This window comes from Brienomyrus brachyistius, chromosome 22, assembly GCF_023856365.1.
Source record: "Brienomyrus brachyistius isolate T26 chromosome 22, BBRACH_0.4, whole genome shotgun sequence".
In the NCBI taxonomy this organism is placed as follows: domain Eukaryota; kingdom Metazoa; phylum Chordata; class Actinopteri; order Osteoglossiformes; family Mormyridae; genus Brienomyrus; species Brienomyrus brachyistius.
The window spans coordinates 1,600,783-1,619,801 of NC_064554.1; the positions used below are offsets into that span (position 1 = coordinate 1,600,783).

The window sequence follows — 19,019 nt, forward strand, 5'->3', positions numbered from 1 at the left end:
TTAATAGGCTGTGAGGGACATGGGACATCGTCATGATTGGCAGCCTTTAAGCTGGTTTTCAAGGTTTGGGAGAAGGGACCACATTATCTGGGGTGTACTTAGGTGAATGGCTGTGTATGAAAGGCAGAGATGGCCCACCTGTCAGAAACCAGGCTTTAAGAATCTGGAACTTTTTTCTTGGGGTGGGGTGGGGTGGGGTTACTGTGTAACAAGTTGATTGAAATAAATTCCCTCCATGGAAGGTTAGCTTGTTACACTTGTGTGTGTGTGTGTGTGTGCGCGTGTGCACGCATGCATAAATGGATGTGCTCTTTGTTTCCTGTGTAGCAGGATGCTGACTCTGGCTCACCCCTGCCCCGTTTGTTTAGATCAGAGGCCCCTTTTTCTGGCTCAGAAGTTCCAGGGGCACAAAGTAAAATAACTTCTGTGATACCTACTGACTTTTCATGGCATCTGAGGTTTTTTGTTTTTTTTTTTTTTCTTCTTCCTGAGACGTCATTCTTTGTGAAAGACGAGAAACCATATTTAGCTTAACATGCTGATGAGTCATATTTTACCCATGGATGATGAAAGGATGATGAAACTGAATATACAGAGCTTGCAGAACCAACTGCTAGAAGAACCTGCATCTGCTCTGTACGAAGGATTTATTTAATTTCATTTTTATATTTGATATTTTTGCATGGTCCTGCTTTTGTCTATATCTTGGTTACAGCTTGTTCTGTTTCTCAGCAGCTATTAAGGTTTTAGTAATTTTTAATGAGTGTGTTTTCATAAAGGAAAGTATATCTGTAGAAATGCTCCCTCTGAGAAATTAATTACCAACAGTTTTCAGGAAAGCAGCCATTCACATAGTGCCTGCTATAGGCCACAAGGGGGCAGCACCCTTCTAGAGGATGTAGGTCTCATTAGGATCTAAAAGAGTGAATCATTCAGTCACCATTTCCAGCAACAGCATCCCATCCCTGCCACACACATGCGTCACCCACCGAAGCTCCCAAATAATAAACATCTCCGCTCTTTTTTTTTTTCTCCCCCACATCAGAAATGGCAAAATGTGGGCAGATGTCTGCTTTCTCAACACCTCCTGTCATGTTTGCCCCCCCCCTCCCCCCGGGCTTTGTCACTGAGGATTCATGCCTCTGCTCTGTTTGCTTGTGTTGGAATGGCCCTGCCTGAATGGACGAGGTCCCTGCCACAAAAGGAAATAGGGAACACTTATGAAGAGGCTATACAGTAGAGAGGGATCAGAAAAGAGGCATGGGGCGGAGCCTCGATCCTGATGACGGCCAGAGAGGCAGGACAGGGGAGGTGGGTGTTTTTTGTCTGCTGTCTCAGTCTTCACACTCTGCTGCGGGGTCTGCTCGCTCTCTCTGCCGGTGTCGTCAGTCATGGGGCAGGCGGTATTACCACCGGACCTGCGCAGGAGCGGACAGGATCTGGAGTGACACAGGCAAGTTGGAGAGGGGTGATCAGGGGACACTCTCGCGCAGTGTTCACCCTGGGGAGCGGATGGTCAGATTGTCGCTTGCTGTGAGAGACTGAGTGAGCAAGTGAGGGAGCGTGGTTGGTGTCCACGCTGCATTTTCAGACTCAGGCTGGGAATGTAAGACAGACATGCGGTTGTTTAACATGCTACCTGCGGTGGGTGGGGGGGGGGAGGGTTGCAGTGTGTGCTGGAGGTGCTGGAAGCCAGTGATATGCCTTTGTGGGAAGTAGAGGGTTCCCTGTTCGGGCTGAGCACTGTCTGCATGTGTGTCTGCAGACTCTAGAAATTTGATATGGTTCAGCTGCTCATTAAGTGACTTGTGGTGCACATGTGTGCAGATGAGTATCCATGTGTTTGCCGGGATAAATTGCTGGGGAGACGGAGCCACTGCTTTCCTGCACGTGTTTCGGGAACACGGCTTATTGACTAAGTGCTGCTCATTCTGGTGGCGGGACGGTTCTTTAGAGCCCTGGGCGTAACATGTATTGGAAAGCTTCAGTTGAGTCTGCTAGCCTTGTGTTTTCTGGGATGAATTTTTATCTGGGCTGTCTGCACAGCGTCTGGCATTGGAGGGGAGGACCGTTTCCTAGCAGCGATTGTGATCTGCGCTCGGGTGCGGCAGGGCCGAGCCAGCAGGGGCCCGAGGAAAGGAATGTGGCCCCTTTTCTCAGCATGAGGGGGTCTGGACTTTCAGATCGTGGTGGAACAATGGGGGCTCTGATCCACCACCACCAGCCCCTCCTGTATTCTCCTACCATGGAGACGCCTACATACGCTTGGACCCCTTTTCGTGAGTTCGGACCCTCGCCCGAAGTCTGGTGTTAGCCCGTAACGTCTGAACTCAATGGTTCAATTGTCCTGATCCGTGTGAGCGGCCTGATTTGCCCCTTGTTGAAAGCCCCCCAGGAGCAAATGCAAAAGGGTCAGAGGTCATGGGTTCACCCAACCAGAGGTGAGCATTATTGCTGGGTCTGAATTACGCTTTAATGGATGCTACTCACCCCCACCTTGGCCGTTAAAATGTCCTGGGGTGCTTGTCCTGTGGGGGTTGGAGTGCCTTGAAAGGAGCCTCTGTTAAAATAGGTGCCAGCTTGGACTGAGGGTGCTTCAGCAGCTCAATAAGAGACTTGTTGGGTGGTATGGCTCCTCAGTCCACCCCTGAGTGTCTCACCAAGGCCAGTCCTTGTTTCCCGGCATAAATGGTCACCCACGCTACAGGCCGTTGGAGTGAAAGGTAGCTCTGAGGTCACGGGGAGGTGCGTGGTGGTGTTCTGGGAGTCCTGTGAGGGAACCGGCGTGGGGGGTGCAGTGGTCATAGTGCTGACTTTACTCTGAGGACAGGGGTGTCTATGCCCCTCCCCCCCTCTCTGCAGGGTTTGCTAAGTGTGCTGTGCTGGGATGCCATGGGAACCCCCACCTCCCTAAATACACGCTGCCTCACCCCATCTCATTCCATTTACTTGCTTTCCCAGGGGAGGAAACAGTAAGGAGGTTGCTGGGATTACTGGGAAGATTGAGAGGCTGGCATTGCTGCCACCATTTGTGTGTGTGTGTGTGTGTGTGTGTGTGTGTGTGTGTGTGTGTGTGTGTGTGTGTGTGTGTGTGTGTGTATCACTTACAAGGGAATGGCTGTACCTTCCTGAACATCTCTGTAGACTTTCCGTCGCTTCTCCATGCTTTTAAGCGATCGCCTTGTTGTATGGGAGGTAAACACTCTTTGAAAATGACTTGGATGAACAGTTCCCCTCCACTTAGCTGTGATAAGGGCTTGGAGGGTCACTGGTCATCCCATTACATCTTGTTTGTGTCTGTGTATGGGGTTCTATAATTGACTATGTTGATCTCCTTATCACACCATGTTTCTGTGTAAAGGGTTCAGCACCCTGCAGCATCCAGGTTTCAGTCTTTAGGATGGCTGGATCTGGCCGCTTGCCATTTCAGACCTTGATTGGTTTCGTCCAGCTAGAGCTGAGAGAGCATGGGGCCACAGTTCAGTTGCAGGTTTGAATCTTTACGCAGTGATCTGAGAGAGGGTGCTTTCTACAGTATTCTGAAAGGAAGTGATTTGTCCGGTCAAGATTGTAATCAGTTTGGGTTTCACCAGGCCATGTTTTGCAGTAATTGCCGTTTACCACTGTCACCCCGCTCTGCACTATCCCCTGCAGAGCGCTGTTGTATATCTACACGCTGCCCTGCCAAGTGTTCCACACGTGCTCGGAAGCCTCCAGCCTGTCATTTCCACGGCAACAAGACATGGCTGCGGCAGTCCTGACTGAGTTGAAGGGCTGTTGTCTCAAAACGGGTTTTTCTGTAACCCCGAAGAGGAATCACTGTAAATGGGTTTTTGGGGGCCGGTTTCTTCACATTTACATTACATTGCATCATAATTAACAGACACTTTTGTCCAAAGCGACATACGACTGAGGCAAATAGCACATTAGACATACAGCTGTTGAGGAGTCAACTAGGGAAAAATGTGGCTAGGCTGATCTTCCAATGAATGCCCAGATAAAAGTGTAAGTAGTATAGGAGCAGGAGCTACACAACATCTTCCTAGCACAGCATAAACCTAAAGACAATTCAATAACAGGAAGTGCAACATTAAGAACAGTCGGAGACCAGATGCCCGGAAAGCTGGGGGATGGTGTCTCTGAGGCAGCAGTTAAACTTGTGGCATTTGCAGCTCTGTTCAACATAGTGATTGTTTGTGTATGTGTGAAAAAAAAAAAATGCAGATGAGTGACCTCTAATAGCCTGTCTTATTCCACTCTTCTTTTTGCCCCTCTGCGTGTTGTTTTGATTGAAGACTGTCCACCTGATGTCCCAGTAGCTGCAGTGTAGATTGAGTGCATCTTCTTTTCAGTTCTCGACATAGATCTGAAGAGTTGATCATCACAGCGACTTTTGAAGCTCTCACTTGTGATTCCTCTAAATTAGCCGCTGCTTTCAAAACTGCTTGCTGAAAGCTTACTTGAGAAGACGTGGGAGGTTCTTGTTTCATTTTTCCTTTTGTTCATGTTCATGAAAATGACTTGATTTAAACTTCAGTTTTTTTTTTCTCTTTGTGACGTATGGAAAATAGTTTATGGCAACCTTGTGATGTGCTGAATTCTGGAGTTGAGATCTTCTCACGATTAGGTGATGGAAATTAGGTGAGCTCTGCTCTTCATGTGGTTGCTGTCTATTTCATCTGTTGAATTCAAATAGAGTACATAGGTGTGTAAGTATTATGGTGTAAGGTGTTCAGCTGTAGTGATCACAGCTTCTGTAGTGCTTACAGGGTGTGAGTTTTAAAATGGACCCTAGAAATGCACAGGAGTACCTTACCTCAGGCAGTTTGCCACTGCTTTTGAGGACACTGCTAGTATTTGCCTCATTGAAATGGGACCTTAGATCCTACTAATTGGTCGCTAGCTAACTGAAGGACTTCACTTGGCTCTTTTTTTTTTTTTTTTTTTTTTTTGGGGGGGATTTGAGTTCCAAGATGGCCAGCTGCATTCGACACCCGGGCATCCCTCTGTGTTCTGGGAAGAGTAGGGAGATCCGGCCTCTTCCGCTGTTCCCGAGTCCTGGGTGTCTGTCACGCTGGACTGTGGCCATGCGGTCCGCAAGAATGTTGTGGGTGGACGTGTGGTTTCACTGCAGCTTCACCCAAAATGTCCACTCTAAGAAATGTTTAAATGTTAGTTTTTTTTTTTTTTTTCTTCCTCACTGTTAATTTGTCATGTGATTCTTTATGTGGGATTACCACAAGCAGGGATCTACTACTATTTGCTTGTTACATTATTATTAATGAACACTGTTTACTCTACTTGGTCACGTGTCATGGTGATTAGTAACACAGTAAGCAGACCTCTGTGCTGAGATCTACCCCCACCTTCCCTTACTCAGATTGTAGCCATATATTCTGTAAGATCAAAAGGGACTGGTGTGATTCCTGTGTTTTTCCACAGAAAGCAGAAGTTTGGATTTAAGCTACCTTCTATTGAGTCTGTTTTGGTGCCGTTTCTCACTGCATGTGCCCTTGGATCCTTGGGATGAGTTTTGTGGCAGCAATCAGCCTTTGTGTGTTGGGTAGAGATTGCAGTTTTAACATAAAATAGAGCATTCTATGGTGAACCCTACAGAGGTGTAGCTTTAACTGACTCAGTAAAAGGAGGTTTGGGTGGAACTTTTGCTCTGAGGAAACTTCACTGTTGAATGGCTTCGCTTTCTCAGCTGTCATGCTCATAGTGAGACGGGCCCGGTGTCAGCCATGTCGGGTGATCCCAGCATCCCTGCCAAGTTGTAATGCTTGTTGGTCAAAGGCTCACTGCCCTGCTTTACATCCTCATTTCCCACAAAAGTACCTCCCTTACCAGCATCGCTACACAAACGTCATGTTGGTGTAATTTTGTCCCGCACAGCACCGGGGCCCTGTCTTTTCACTGTGTTCACAGCTCTCTATGATTTTTCAGGCAAGGTAGAAGCCTAGAGGCTATCAACAAAGGACTTGATATAGTCACATGTTTCCCACCCAGACGCAAACTGGAATTCCCTGCTTTGTCCACATTTGTGCCATATATACCTATATCGGGAAATCACCAGGCCAATATAAACTCACAACTTGTAAAGATCTTTCAATCATCAGCTGCTTGCACTAAAGCATCCAAATAATTTTTTCTGCGACGTTCCATATGCTGAGTTGTTCCACATGCTTGGAACCTTTGCTGTTGAACAGTGTCTGAGCCTGACTGTTCACCAGCACGTCAGAAATTTGACTCATGCTTAGACTCGAGGTGAAACGCTAGGGTTGGACTGGTTTAGGTCTCTTTGCCTTAGGGTTGTGCTGTTTAATTTTCAAACACTCCCTTGACTAAACAGTTGACTAAGGAACTTGGAATGCACACGAGGCCAGCCTGCCCTTAGCCTATGGCTAATCTCCATGCTCCCTCTTCTACTTCCTGCCTGTTACTGGAGGAGTGTTCCATGTTCTTCTCTCCTGGCTGTTGATGCAGCTTCTCATTTCCCCCCAAGACAGTAACTGTTGGTTTTGGCTGTGTGCAGACAGTGCAGGTCATGTTCCTTACACTGTTGTGTGATTTCTTTGAAGAATATTGTAGACTTCACAGGTCCTCTGTTATATTGGTTCACAGGGTGAATTATGACTTAATATTTATTTACTGGAAGCTTTTATCCATAGTGATGCTGGGATTTGAACTAGTAGCTTCTGCTCATGAGTGCAGCACCCTAACCAGCTAAACCCTGCACCATACTTGTACCTGTGGTGTTCTGTATACTTCTGAATACTAGGGTGACCCAGATTGTGTTCAGATGATTAGGTCAGTACGTTTTTGTGTGACCATAGGATACTCTGAACTTGTGTTCTCCCCGTGTTGTTGTGGGGTTTCCTCCGGTTTGCCCCCATAGTCCAAACACATGCCAAGGTTAATTGGAGATAGCAAATCATCTGGAGGTGTGTGTGAATGGTATGTGTGCCCTGCGATGGGTTGGCTCCCCATCTGGGTTTGTTCCCTTCCTTGCACCTGTAGCTTCTGGAATTGGGTCCAGACCCCCTGTGACCCTGAATACGATGAGTGGATGTTCAGTCTTTTTCTTTTCTATCCAGATGTCCTTGTCATAAATATAGCTCTAGCGGCTAGCATGGCATTAAAAATCAGCAGAACTATCTATATATGAGTGACAGATTCACCAAGTAATTTATCATTGCTGAGTGTTTTGGTGTGTTTGTATTTATACTTTTTTTTTATTTGATCAAACTAACGTGTCCTCCTCTCCTTACGTTCTCCTCTAGTGCCAGATGACCTGAGCCCTGAGGAGCAGCAGGAACTGGAGAACATCCGGAGGCGCAAGCTGGAGCTCCTGGAGGACATTCGGGTATCCATGGGGGGGGTTGTATCTGTTTCATTTCAAGAATTCAATGACTGCCTAGCTACTTGGCCCCATCCACCTCAAAAACAACTCTCACAATTGAGTGCCCCTTCCTGTTTATTCAAGGACCCAGATATTTTAACTGAGAGCTTCTCGGGCTCAGAATGTCTTAGTCCAGATGCATTTCTAGCACTGTGTCATGCAGTATATGATCCCCCATCCTGCACCTCCTTCGGTTTGATTCCAGCTGCTTTCGGAATGCAGAAATGAAATTCCACAAACCCACAGGATGTCTGAAGTACCCCGCCCTACAATGGCTATTGATGCTCTGTCTGTACCTGACCTTCACTCCTCCTCACGGGTCGCCAGGATGGCCAGTTCTCTTTGTGGCTATGATGCCCTGCTTGCTTTGGGGCATGGGGTGTCCCCCGAACCACGGGTTTCCTGCCACGACAGGAAGTCGGTACCAAACATGGGCAGATCAGTCTCTGCTGCTCTCTGTGTTTCTAAATCTAAATCATGAGAATGACGCTGGGAAACATCTTCAAACAGTTTGAAGGAAAAGGGCCATTTCAACTCAGCGTTTCCCTTGTTATTAGATCTGTCCTGCTGCTGTCAGCCTCTGTTAGGGCTGGACGTTTCACAGGAACCTGGATATTGAATCACTGCAAGACGGAGGGTGGGCCAGAGGAGGTAGGGTGGAGGTCAAGGGGTCAGCCCTTAGTTCACTATGGTTAAGAGTAATTCACAGTGCTGCCCCCTAATGTACAGGGGAGGTGCATCCAACATGTATAGCTTGTTTATCAACCTCAGTCTGGCAGAATGGCCCCATGTGCTGAAGCTGAACCCCTGATATCCACAGGAAGGCATACGGCCGCCTGTATGTGCCCATATACACATTCTTATGCTGGCTGTTTCCTGTTCATTTTCACACAGCTGTGTGTGATTACAAGCCGTTCAGAGCTGAAGATGCCCACAGCCCAGTGGGGTGTCTGCTTTGGGGAGGGGGTTCTTATCTTCATTAGACTTTGGCTGCACAGACCCTGGTGGGATTTGACACGGGCACTACTCTGACCTCCCTAAGACACTGTCTCTGAGTTTGTAAAGCGGCATTTCATTGTATACGCCATGTATATGTGACTAGACCAGTGTTTCCCAGTTCGGTCTTCGGGGACCCATAGTCGGTCAATGTTTTTGCTCCCTCCCAGCTCCCTGTCAGACAGTCCAGATTTTTGCTAGCGGGAGCTGGGAGGGAGCAAACCCATGGACCGACAGAGTCTGCGAGGACTAGATTGGGGAATACTGGAATAGACTCTTGAATTGACTTTGCTGCCCCCTACTCTACACGTGAGTACAGGTGTTTGTCAGTGGAGGGTCGAGGGCGGGTGAGAGGCTGTGGCTGCGTGTGGTATGCGAGGTTGCTGTCACACGCCCACGTGTGGCCGTCTGCGTGGCCTGCCGGCTCCCTTTGTATTCACTCCTTCTGTACATCCACATGGCATTCTGCTGTCCTCCCATTGGCTCCTTCATCTCCGTCTGTCCATCTCTCCCCAGCGCCTCAAAGATGAGATAGCCGAGGTGACCAATGAGATTGAGAACCTGGGCTCCACTGAAGAGAGGTAAGCCAGTCTGACGTGTGGATTTCTGTGCCTTTTACCCAGTTTTTGACCAACGTCCTGATAACAACATAATTGGTTGTTTTGGAGATCGGCAATTTACTTTTAATGGGTTGAATGAGTTTGCTTTAAAGGGTGTACTCGGGAGTTTGCTGCTCTGTGGTCTTGTTTCTTTAAAACTTGTTTTGTAGTCTCCTCCTGTTTGGACCGTGGAAAGCTGTGGGTGGGGCTAAAGTAATGGGTGGGGCCTCTTCAGTCACACACACTCTGTTTTAATCTGACTGAATGGTGCAGCTGTGCCTGTAGCCTTGGTTCCTGGCTGTTGTTTTGTAAATCGAGGACCATGCATGAAAAATGAGCCAAATAGTTCAGTGGTGGATTGGGTCCTTTAAGAGGCTGTCGCACACGATTCTCCATTCACAGCTCTGTCTCCACCCAAGCAGCAGTCCCATCTAACTGGCAGCTGTGGCCCCATCAGTCTCCTCTGTAAAATGACATCTAATGCGCTTCTGGATAGTTGAAGGGGAGGAAGAGGAGCGGGCCGTCTTATGCTCTGCTGGGGTGGGGGGTGACATTGCTGTGAGGCCCCACCCTTTCTTTAGTCGGGGGCTGCAGAAGCGAAGCGTAGCCCTCTGTGACTCCATTACATCATGGAATCTACTCATGCCGGCCCCAGGGACGATGATGCCCTGCAGCTCCACTAAGGTCGTTAAGTTATTCACCAGCCTGAAAGTCCGGGAAAAGCCTTTTGGTAAATGGACGCCTTTGCGTGCCTGTTTATGACTAGGATTTCAGTTGAGCCACGTGAGCGGTTCATTGGTTCCCTGTGGGCCCCCGTAAAACGTACCTATTGCCCTCAATCATAGCAACCCCTCCCCCTAGCACCACCCCACTTACGAGAATGAGGCTGCTAAATTTAATTATCATGAAAATGTTTCGTGTGAGTAATGGAAAAGCTGACCTGTGTTCATGATGGAGGCATTTTTAGTGGGAAGTCGCAAAGCTATTCTGTTATGATTTTTTTTTTTTTTTCTTATTGCGATCTTGTTTTTCTGCTCCAGGAAAAACATGCAGAGAAATAAACAGGTGGCCATGGGGCGCAAGAAATTCAACATGGATCCCAAGAAGGTAAAACGAGTGTGCAGTTGGTGCATCTGGGCTGGAAGGCGCATGATTGGCTTCAAAGATCTTGCGTACTGATTTGGTCAATGTGCCGAGCCAGATGGGGAGTTATGGGGATGTTTGTATTTCATGCAGACTGAGTCTGTTTGTTGCTCACCCAGGGGATTCAGTTCCTGATTGAGAACGACCTGTTGAAGAACACCTGTGAGGACATCGCTCAGTTCCTATGCAAGGGGGAAGGGCTAAACAAGACTGCCATCGGAGACTACCTGGGGGAGAGGTCAGCACCAGCACTTGTCTGTTTGCATTCTCATCACCAGTATGTCAGCCGTTCTGGTGTTCCGGACCAGAGCCCTGACTGTGCTGCTGCAGAAACTCCCCAGTCTAAGCAAAATTGGTGGTGCAGTTAGGTTTGTGACACCCTCTGGCAGTGCTTGATGTGTCTGTGGAACAGGGGGTCCTGCAGCAAACTCTGCTTGGTCAGGCTAGAAGGGGGGTGGGTAGAGATGCACTGGGGGTGGGGAAGTGAGACCTGTTCTTAATCGTCTGATTGCTGGATAGGTTACAGGCCAGGACCGGCTTCAGACACCATCCTGAGTGCTGAGAGCCTCCCTGGGGAGTTTTGTCTTCCTCTCTTGCTCACAGTGCAACAGGGGTCAGGGCTGATGTAATGTGTGAAGATTAGCGCCCAACCCAGCAGCTTCTAATGATGTTCATGACCTGATCACTGTTGCAGAGATGACTTCAACATCCAGGTTCTCCATGCCTTCGTTGAGCTGCATGAGTTTAATGATCTGAACCTGGTCCAGGCCCTCAGGTAAGGCGATACCCAAATGCCATCCACATAACCCCCAGGAAGGCAGCATGGGTCTTATGTGCTCGATCATTTCTGCAGTGATGTCACTGATCCTGCTTCTCCTTGACTCATGCTACATCTACACCCATAGGCAGTTCTTATGGAGCTTCCGACTTCCAGGAGAGGCTCAAAAAATCGACCGGATGATGGAAGCCTTTGCTCAGCGGTACTGCCAGTGCAACCCTGGTGTCTTCCAGTCTACAGGTGTGTGTGTGTGTGTGTGTGTGTGTGTGTGTGAGAAACAGAAACTGAGAGGGTCCCTGATACGGAACCACAGTCTCGCTCTTCGCCTCTCAGTATCGATCCAGGGTGTTTAATTTCACCAAGTTGCGCCTCGACACGCCTGCTGTCTTAGTACATGAGAAGGTGTGGTGTCCTCGTGCTGCCTTTGTGCTCGTATAACCAGGCACAGATGTTGACGGAGGCGGGAATGACTGTCTGCTGAGCCCGACCGGTCGGGCAGATCCGACCCACATCAACGCAGTGACGTAGCAGTGACGCACCCTTGCTAGCATTTTCTGCCTTTGGTGTGTGTAATCAAATGTCCCTTACAGCATTCTGAAACACAAACCCATGTACGCTTGTCATCATGACATGCACTGGTGCGGAGTCCTTGTCCCAGCAGATCACTTTCATGGCCCAGTGTATAGTGCCCATTTATATTTAAACGGTCCATTAGGTTCTCCTACCGCTGAGTGGATCCTCTTAGTTAGCTGGCTGATTTGGTTCTTTTTTTTTTTGGTGGGGATGGATGTTTGGTCATGTAACTGTGTGGCCCACAGACACCTGCTACATCCTGTCATTCGCCATCATCATGCTGAACACCAGCCTGCACAACCCCAACGTGAAGGACAAGCCCACAGTGGAGCGATTCATCAGTATGAACCGGGGGATCAATGCCGGGGGCGACCTGCCGGAGGAGCTGCTCAGGGTCGGTCTGCCACCAGGGTGGCTTGTTCTCCTCTTGGCTCCACGTGTCTATTGGCCCCTCTGTTTGTCCCACTTTGATTTATGTGCTGGCCCATGTCTCTTCCCACAGAACCTTTATGACAGCATCAAGAATGAGCCCTTCAAGATCCCAGAGGATGACGGCAATGACCTCACACACACTTTTTTCAACCCTGATCGGGAAGGCTGGCTGCTCAAGCTGGGTGCGTTTGGCTGGGGGACAGACCTGGTCTTTCTATGTGACCAAGACCTTCAGGACTGTTGTAGAGCTGCTTATAGATGTGGCCTACACACACACACACACACACACACACACACACACACACACACACACACACACACACACACACACACACACACACACACAAAGAACCTTATCACCATCTGTAAGTGCAGCTCCTATGTACACAGTGTATTATGTATATGTCCTTGGTCACACAAGCACTCAGAGGCTCGTTAATTTTAAATCGCCCACATCCAGAGGCACCCTTCAGACATTTTGGATGCCCTCCCCCCCGCAGATCTGCACACATATAGATCATGCTCACTGAGTCTGTTTTCTTTGCATTTAGACACAGTGTATTGACTTCCTCTGGATGGAGGAATAAATCGCCCTCCCTCCCCCCCGTTTGGCACCCATCTAGTCCTCTTTGTCATTTCTGTCATCTAATGGGGTTTCCCTCTTCCTCTCTATGATCACGCAGTGGGTGAACATGTGTTGAAATAACGTGTTTGGGGAAAAAAGGTGGTTTGTACTGAACCATTAACAGCGAGACGGTCCTGCAGGGCCACGCGGGCAGCTGGGGTCCTGCCGTGCCTTCTGGCTCCTGGCTGGCACCGCTGTTTTAACTTAACACCCCCTCCCCCCCTTGGTCCAGTACAAATCCACTGTGATGTGTGATGTACCAGCTGTGACAACCCCCTGCCCTCCAAAAAAATCTGTTTGTCATTCTTTCATTTTGGTAGATGGAATAACAGATGGATGGGCAGGCAGTATGTCGCAGTATTATTGTGTCCTTTATTGCTGAACTGGGGCTCCCCCTGGTGGCTACTTTATTCCAGAGTGGATTCTCTTAGTAGCTGTACTACAAAAGTAGTATTGTATTTAAAAGCCTATACTAAATTTAGTATTTAATACTGCCATATTTTGAATGTGTAATTTTTTTTAATTTGGCTTTTATTTACCACTTTGAGTTTTTTTTTTTTTTTTTTTTTTTTTTTTTTGCTTTATAATGCTGCCACCTATCTAGTTTTGTAAGGCATTTACCCCAGTAAGCAGTACAATGATTTCCATTTTAATTTCATTTTGTGTTCTTTTCTTCCTCGTTTGTTCGTTTCCATGATTTTGGCTGTTGTCTTTCCCCCAGGAGGTATGTACACTTACCCTTCTCAAATTTGCCCATCGCTCTGCTCTTGGGTGCTTCCAGTGGTCCGTCATACTTTTCTGTTTGATTTTGCTTTTGTTAATTTTACTTGCAAACTGAGTTTTATTTGGTCTTAATTTTTTTCCTGGTTTCCCATCTGTCTTGTTTCATTTGGCCCTGTCATTCCAAGCCGATCGGTGTCCACGTTTCGCTGGCTCTCTATGTGGTCGCCAGGCAGGGTGCTTTCGGCCTGCGGTCAGCCACGGTCACCCTGTCTTTGCTGTGGTGCTTAGTCTGGCTGGGGTCCGTCTTGGAAGCTGCAGTATCCCCTCTTCTGCGTGTATCTCACCCTCACCAGCGGCGGGCAGTAAACAACACAGAAGGGCTTTTTGAAGTTTTTTGGTCATGTGAGGTACATATGTACCTCGATCCTTCCGTGTTTTCTGATTGGATGAAGAGGTAATACTGCATCTGCCAATCCGGGCCAAGCTCTGCTCTCCTCTATGCAGTGACAGAATCTAAAGATTGACCGTGTGCCCCAGGGGTGTTGGACTGGGGGGTGTGGCATGTGGGGGGTGGAGGGTGGATTGGTCCACTGAGGCATGGCTCCTTGACACCTTGAACACACGGAATTTGCATGACTTCACTCCCCCCCCCCCCCGGAGGTTGATGGCAAAAGTTGTCTCCCCAGTGTTTAATGCAGCTTTGGTGTGATGACACCTGAAGCCAAATAACACTTCCCATGTTTCTCTCCAAAGGAGGTGTCTGTTACATGGAAGATTACAGAGATATAATGACAATAAAGCCTGATTGGTCGCATTTAGCAGCTCACTTAAATGCTCCATTCCTGCGTTTTTGTGCAGAAACATGAGTCCATTGGTTCCTTCCACTGTTTCTGAATGCGCTGTTGTGGCGTTGCGCCATATTTTGCAGATCCATGATTTTTTTTCTTCCTTTTTTTTTCCTGCCCCTCGATTCAGTAATTCAATAGTGACACAAGTTCCCTCGCATCTTTAGAGCAAATGGAATTTTTGCAAACTTCATATGCAGCAGACCAGTGAGGCTGTGGTCATATGTTTCCTTCTCTGTCTTAAAATATTCAGCTGCTTTTGGTCCCCGTTTCATGTGAGGTTATTGTGTAGAGGTTGGGTTTTACACCCAGACTCTGTTTTATTTTCTCCGTGACTGGTGATTATCTGGGCCTAAAACGTATAAATAGCACGGACATCAGGCAGTAAATCTGTCTGTCTGTAAGGGTAATTTCATGACAGGCTCGCCTCTTCCCCCCCCCCCGACATCAGTGCCTTTGTCTGCTCCCTGTCCCACACTCCTCAGGCTTTTCCCATCCAGCTTTCCTCTGGAAACATCCCATGTCAGTAACACCAGGGCAGTAAACTCCCGAGCCTCCTCGAGGTTAGAAAATCCCATGATTACTACCTGGGCTGGAGATTTGTCACCATGATCTTTCGTGGTACTTGGGAGGATGTGACCTCTTTGGCTAGGTGCTGTGCTTTACCATTCAGGTTCTCAACGTGACATCCAAGCCTTTTTCAGTAAAGCAGGAGAGCAAGGTCCACCCTGATGATGACTCTGCAATGGGATTATATGAGAGTGGTTTATATTCCATATGCAATGTTGAATTTGTGCCACCAGCTTTGGTGTTTAGTGCCACTGAATCTGGTAGCACTTTTTGTAGCAGCAAAGGTGTGATAAGGTGGGGGGGGGGGGGGAAAGAATTTCCGGATTAACGTACGTCTGGAAGCCCAGAGTCTCTGATGCCCTCCAGTACCAGATATTCAGGGCACATTAACATTGCTGTAAGGCAGTCTCTCCCAATCTGGTCCTTGGGGCATTTTTGGGAGCAAAAATGTGTATTGTCCGTGGCTCCCAAGGACATGGGTTGGAAAACACTGCTGTAAGGGACATTTTGATGTTAAAGAAGACTGAAGTCTGGGATGCACAAGCCCATGGAAAGGTGTGGAACTTTATCAGCTTCCTCAGTGATCTCACTTTCTTCTGGATTAAAATTGTTTTGGGGCCAAATTTTGGGTACGTGAGTTTGTCGTGTTGGAGAGTCTGGGGCCCTGACGTCTGGTCGTCGGTGCTGAAAGCATGCAGTCTGCAAGTAGTCGGTGCCTCGTAGAACGCTACCTCTGATGCACTGGGCATCCACTGGCATGAAGCGGTGACAGGGTGGGGTCTGCTGTCTTCTGGGAGAGGAATATACATCTCATTCTGCTGTGAGACTGATGCTGCACTTTTGTGTTTGTGTGTCTCCTGCCCGCCTGCTGCTGCTGCTGTGTGCGCGTGTCCTGACGTCCCGTACCATCCCTTCCGACCTTTGACCCCAGACACTAACCTCTCGGTCTCTGTTTCTCAGGAGGACGTGTAAAAACCTGGAAAAGGAGGTGGTTCATCCTCACAGACAACTGCCTCTATTACTTTGAGTACACCACAGTAAGTGACCTGCTTTCAGCTCACAACGTCACTGTCGTGCCCCAAATGGCTTATGGTGGTTTTTCACTGCCACCCAGAACTGATTCGTACATCGAACTGGCAGTTGTCTGTTTGTAAATTACGCAACCTGTTCCCCGAGTGATAACAGCAGTGACACGGTGGCACTGTTTGCAGCCAGAGCTGAAAGCAAACAGAGCTGGATGCATCACCACCATCTGATTGGCCGAAATGCACCGAGTGACCGTTTTCTGCACAAGGATTTTCTGAAGATAAAAGCATATATTCTATGTGTTCATTATTGGCAGTATCATACATCGCAATGTATTGATGCATTCTCGATTTAACTCAGAACTTGAAAATTTCCCACCAGCTTCTTAAAGTTTTGTAGAACAGCTGAACGGAATGAATTCGTAATGAAAATTTACACAAGTGAATGCTAGTTCTACTAGCGTTTGATGCTAGCGTAAGATGCCGATTATCACAGATCTGCTAGTGGAATTTGGCACTTAGTAAATCATGATGTACACTGTGTGAACAGTAAATAAACAGCTCTTTGGTTTTACATCGCTGTTGCTCTCCAATGCCTTTACGGAGCCGACCCTTCTGTGGTGGAAAACCGAAGTGAGCTGAAATAGCTCTAACTAGTCTGACTCTGGTTCCTGCATGCCAGTGGTAGATTAGTACAGGATTTTCACCCATTGAGCTTTGCCAAGCATGCGATGTTGGGTGGGCTTGGGGGAGGGGGGGGCAGTGTTGGGTAGGGAGGCCGTGTAAGGTGCTTATGGGGCCAATTTGTGGAGCAGGTCAGGCTTCCATTACGTTCCGCTGTGATGAAGGTGACAAACAGTAAAGGGCAGTGAGTGGTGAAATATGGAAACCATGTGTCTCCCTTTCATCAGGACAAAGAGCCGAGAGGGATAATCCCTCTGGAGAACCTGAGCATTCGGGAGGTGGAGGACAAGAAGCCTGTAAGTCCCTCCTCCCTCTCAGACACACCACTCCCCGTGCCTCGCGGCTCTGTCTGACCGTGCCTCGCGGCTCTGTCTGACCGTGCCTCGCGGCTCTGTCTGACCGTGCCTCGCGGCTCTGTCTGACCGTGCCTCGCGGCTCTGTCTGACCGTGCCTCTGTCTGCTGCAGAACTGCTTCGAGCTCTTCATCTCTGACAGCAAGGATCAGGTGATTAAGGCCTGCAAGACAGAGGCCGATGGCCGGGTGGTGGAGGGCAACCACACTTTCTACCGCATCTCGGCCCCCACGACTGAGGAGAAAGACGAATGGATCAACAGCATCAGGTGAGCATCGGGTGCCAGGGCCAACTGGCGGCGTGGCGAGGGCGGGCGGCTGTCCAAGTTCCACTGAGTACCTCTGCATGTAAAACTTAATACTCGCAGTGCATGCCAACAGTTTAGGGAAGCGTGTTGTGTCACACCAGTGTAAGCGATGCCGCTATCGACAGCATGTGAGCTTCAGAGCTGCGTGCAATAGCTGGTGTAAGTAGTCCATTGCTGTAGGCGAGTTAGCCATAACACACACCATCCCCCCGTGCTTCTGTCCTCAGGGCTGCCATCAGTAGGGACCCCTTCTATGAGATGCTGGCTGCCCGGAAGAAGAAGGTCTCGTCCATGAAGAGGCACTAGGCTGGCCTAGTAGCTGCCTTCCCCCTCCCACTCTCTGTCCCTTTCCCTTCCTCCTTTGCACTTCTGAAATTCAGCCGTGTCCGTCTCAACCAGCAGGGGGCAGTAAGATGGCTGTAAGGCTGTTTTTTTTCCCTACACTTCTCCGGACCCCATACTGCCTTTGGTTCACATCGTGTCCCTCCACTAATGGTCAAACCCCAAATACGCTATTGCTGTCAGTCAGACCGAGAGACATAGAGCGCACATTGTACCAGAATCCTGCATATAATCTATTGTGCTTTACTGGGTATAGACAATACAGACAGCATTTCTATTTTTACAGCGAGCACTGTAATGTTTTTTTTTTTTTTATATATATATATATATTTTGAATGGTTAATTTTGAGAGACATTTGAGTTCTGAAGACACAAAGGTCGTTATCACCCTTCTGGAATATTCTCGTTTACAAGAGAATAATGTCGATGAGTTAAGATGCAGTTTATTTTGCCAAAGCTGCCTCAGAGGTTGGTTTGCCTGACTGGGACATGAAGATGGTGCTCAGACAGAGCTCAGCTGCGACCTGGGAGTTTAGGGGACTGAGACGCCTCCCTCGCTGTCAGAAAGCTGGAATGGGTGTTTTGAGTATAGTCCAGCGGTCAGACGGCACGGAAATGGGAGCGGATAGCAGATTGGAGCATTCCAGAGGATCTCCGGAAACTCCTGAATCTGCGACCTGTCAGGAGCGTGGAAAGGTCTTGGCCTAAGCCCTGACTTGGGGCTGCTGGAGGCTTGGTTGGAATTCCTGCAGAAGGACCTGACTTCTGTCCTGAGTTCATCTCCTGCCAAAGGCACAGGATGCCGAGTGTCGAACCGCTGCCTCCATGGCTGTCAAAATCATGTCCACAGCCGCCCTCACGATGGACTGGTTAGACTGGGCTTCAAAGTTCCTAATAGTTTAATAATGTTCTGCTTACATTTCATTTATACATCATAATGGGGGCGGGCGGGGGGGGGAGACTACAGAGCCAGCTATTTAAACAAATCTGCCCATGTTTGTTATGAAGCTTTGTTTTTGGTGGGTTCCTCTTAAATCTCTCATCAGTGCACTGATGATGTAATCCCCCAAGTCACATGGCTGAGAGTATTTGTATATTTATCAAGGTTGTATATACTTAAATGTAGAGGATTTGGTCTTTATTTTATATCGTCAAGTATTCAGTTTGTTCAGCAATATCTTTAAATACTGCCTTTTTTCCATTCCGGTTTCTGATTTCTGTCATGTAATCTAGGATTGGTTTAAATAAATAAAAGTTAATGAATTTCACCTTCTTTGGAGCTGAATGTTTTCCTCAGTCGTCGTGGATTAGCATCACTTGCAGTGGTTCTCCAGGCAGGATTCCTAAGGGCCCTTAGATTCCCCCCCCCGCCCACCATGCTCATAAATATTAAAAAGACTGTTTGGGAAAATGTAGTTTCCCCCCAATAGTATTCAAGGGACCTTAAGTATTAAATTGTACAAACATCCCAGTGGCTGGACATGATGCCCTTTTCCATATTGCGTCTTTTCATGGAATAAAATTCAATGATGGATCCACTGATGAGGCTTATAAGCACTTATGTAACTCTATCTGCTTATGGGCGTCTGCCAAAGGCTGTGAATAAAGTTGGTTATTTATTC

General features: G+C 48.1%; 1 protein-coding gene across 4 annotated transcripts in view; it reads left to right on the forward strand.

Annotated features, from left to right (window-relative positions):
- The window catches only part of LOC125717861 (cytohesin-1-like), a 40,021-nt gene extending 21,356 nt beyond the window's left edge, over window positions 1–18,665 (forward strand). For 2 of the 4 annotated variants that reach the window (XM_048991207.1, XM_048991206.1), the window contains exons 2-13: window positions 7,284–7,366; window positions 8,915–8,979; window positions 10,038–10,104; window positions 10,260–10,378; window positions 10,835–10,915; window positions 11,046–11,158; window positions 11,737–11,885; window positions 11,994–12,106; window positions 15,645–15,723; window positions 16,623–16,691; window positions 16,862–17,016; window positions 17,283–18,665. In XM_048991207.1, the coding sequence (XP_048847164.1) occupies window positions 7,284–7,366; window positions 8,915–8,979; window positions 10,038–10,104; window positions 10,260–10,378; window positions 10,835–10,915; window positions 11,046–11,158; window positions 11,737–11,885; window positions 11,994–12,106; window positions 15,645–15,723; window positions 16,623–16,691; window positions 16,862–17,016; window positions 17,283–17,361 (1,172 nt within the window). In that variant the 3' untranslated portion in view covers window positions 17,362–18,665. Of the gene's footprint in view, window positions 1–721; window positions 1,454–7,283; window positions 7,367–8,914; window positions 8,980–10,037; window positions 10,105–10,259; window positions 10,379–10,834; window positions 10,916–11,045; window positions 11,159–11,736; window positions 11,886–11,993; window positions 12,107–15,644; window positions 15,724–16,622; window positions 16,692–16,861; window positions 17,017–17,282 lie in introns of those variants that run through there. The other 2 variants (XM_048991204.1, XM_048991205.1) reach the window with 2 other exon arrangements.
- The last annotated feature ends 354 nt before the right edge of the window (window positions 18,666–19,019 follow it).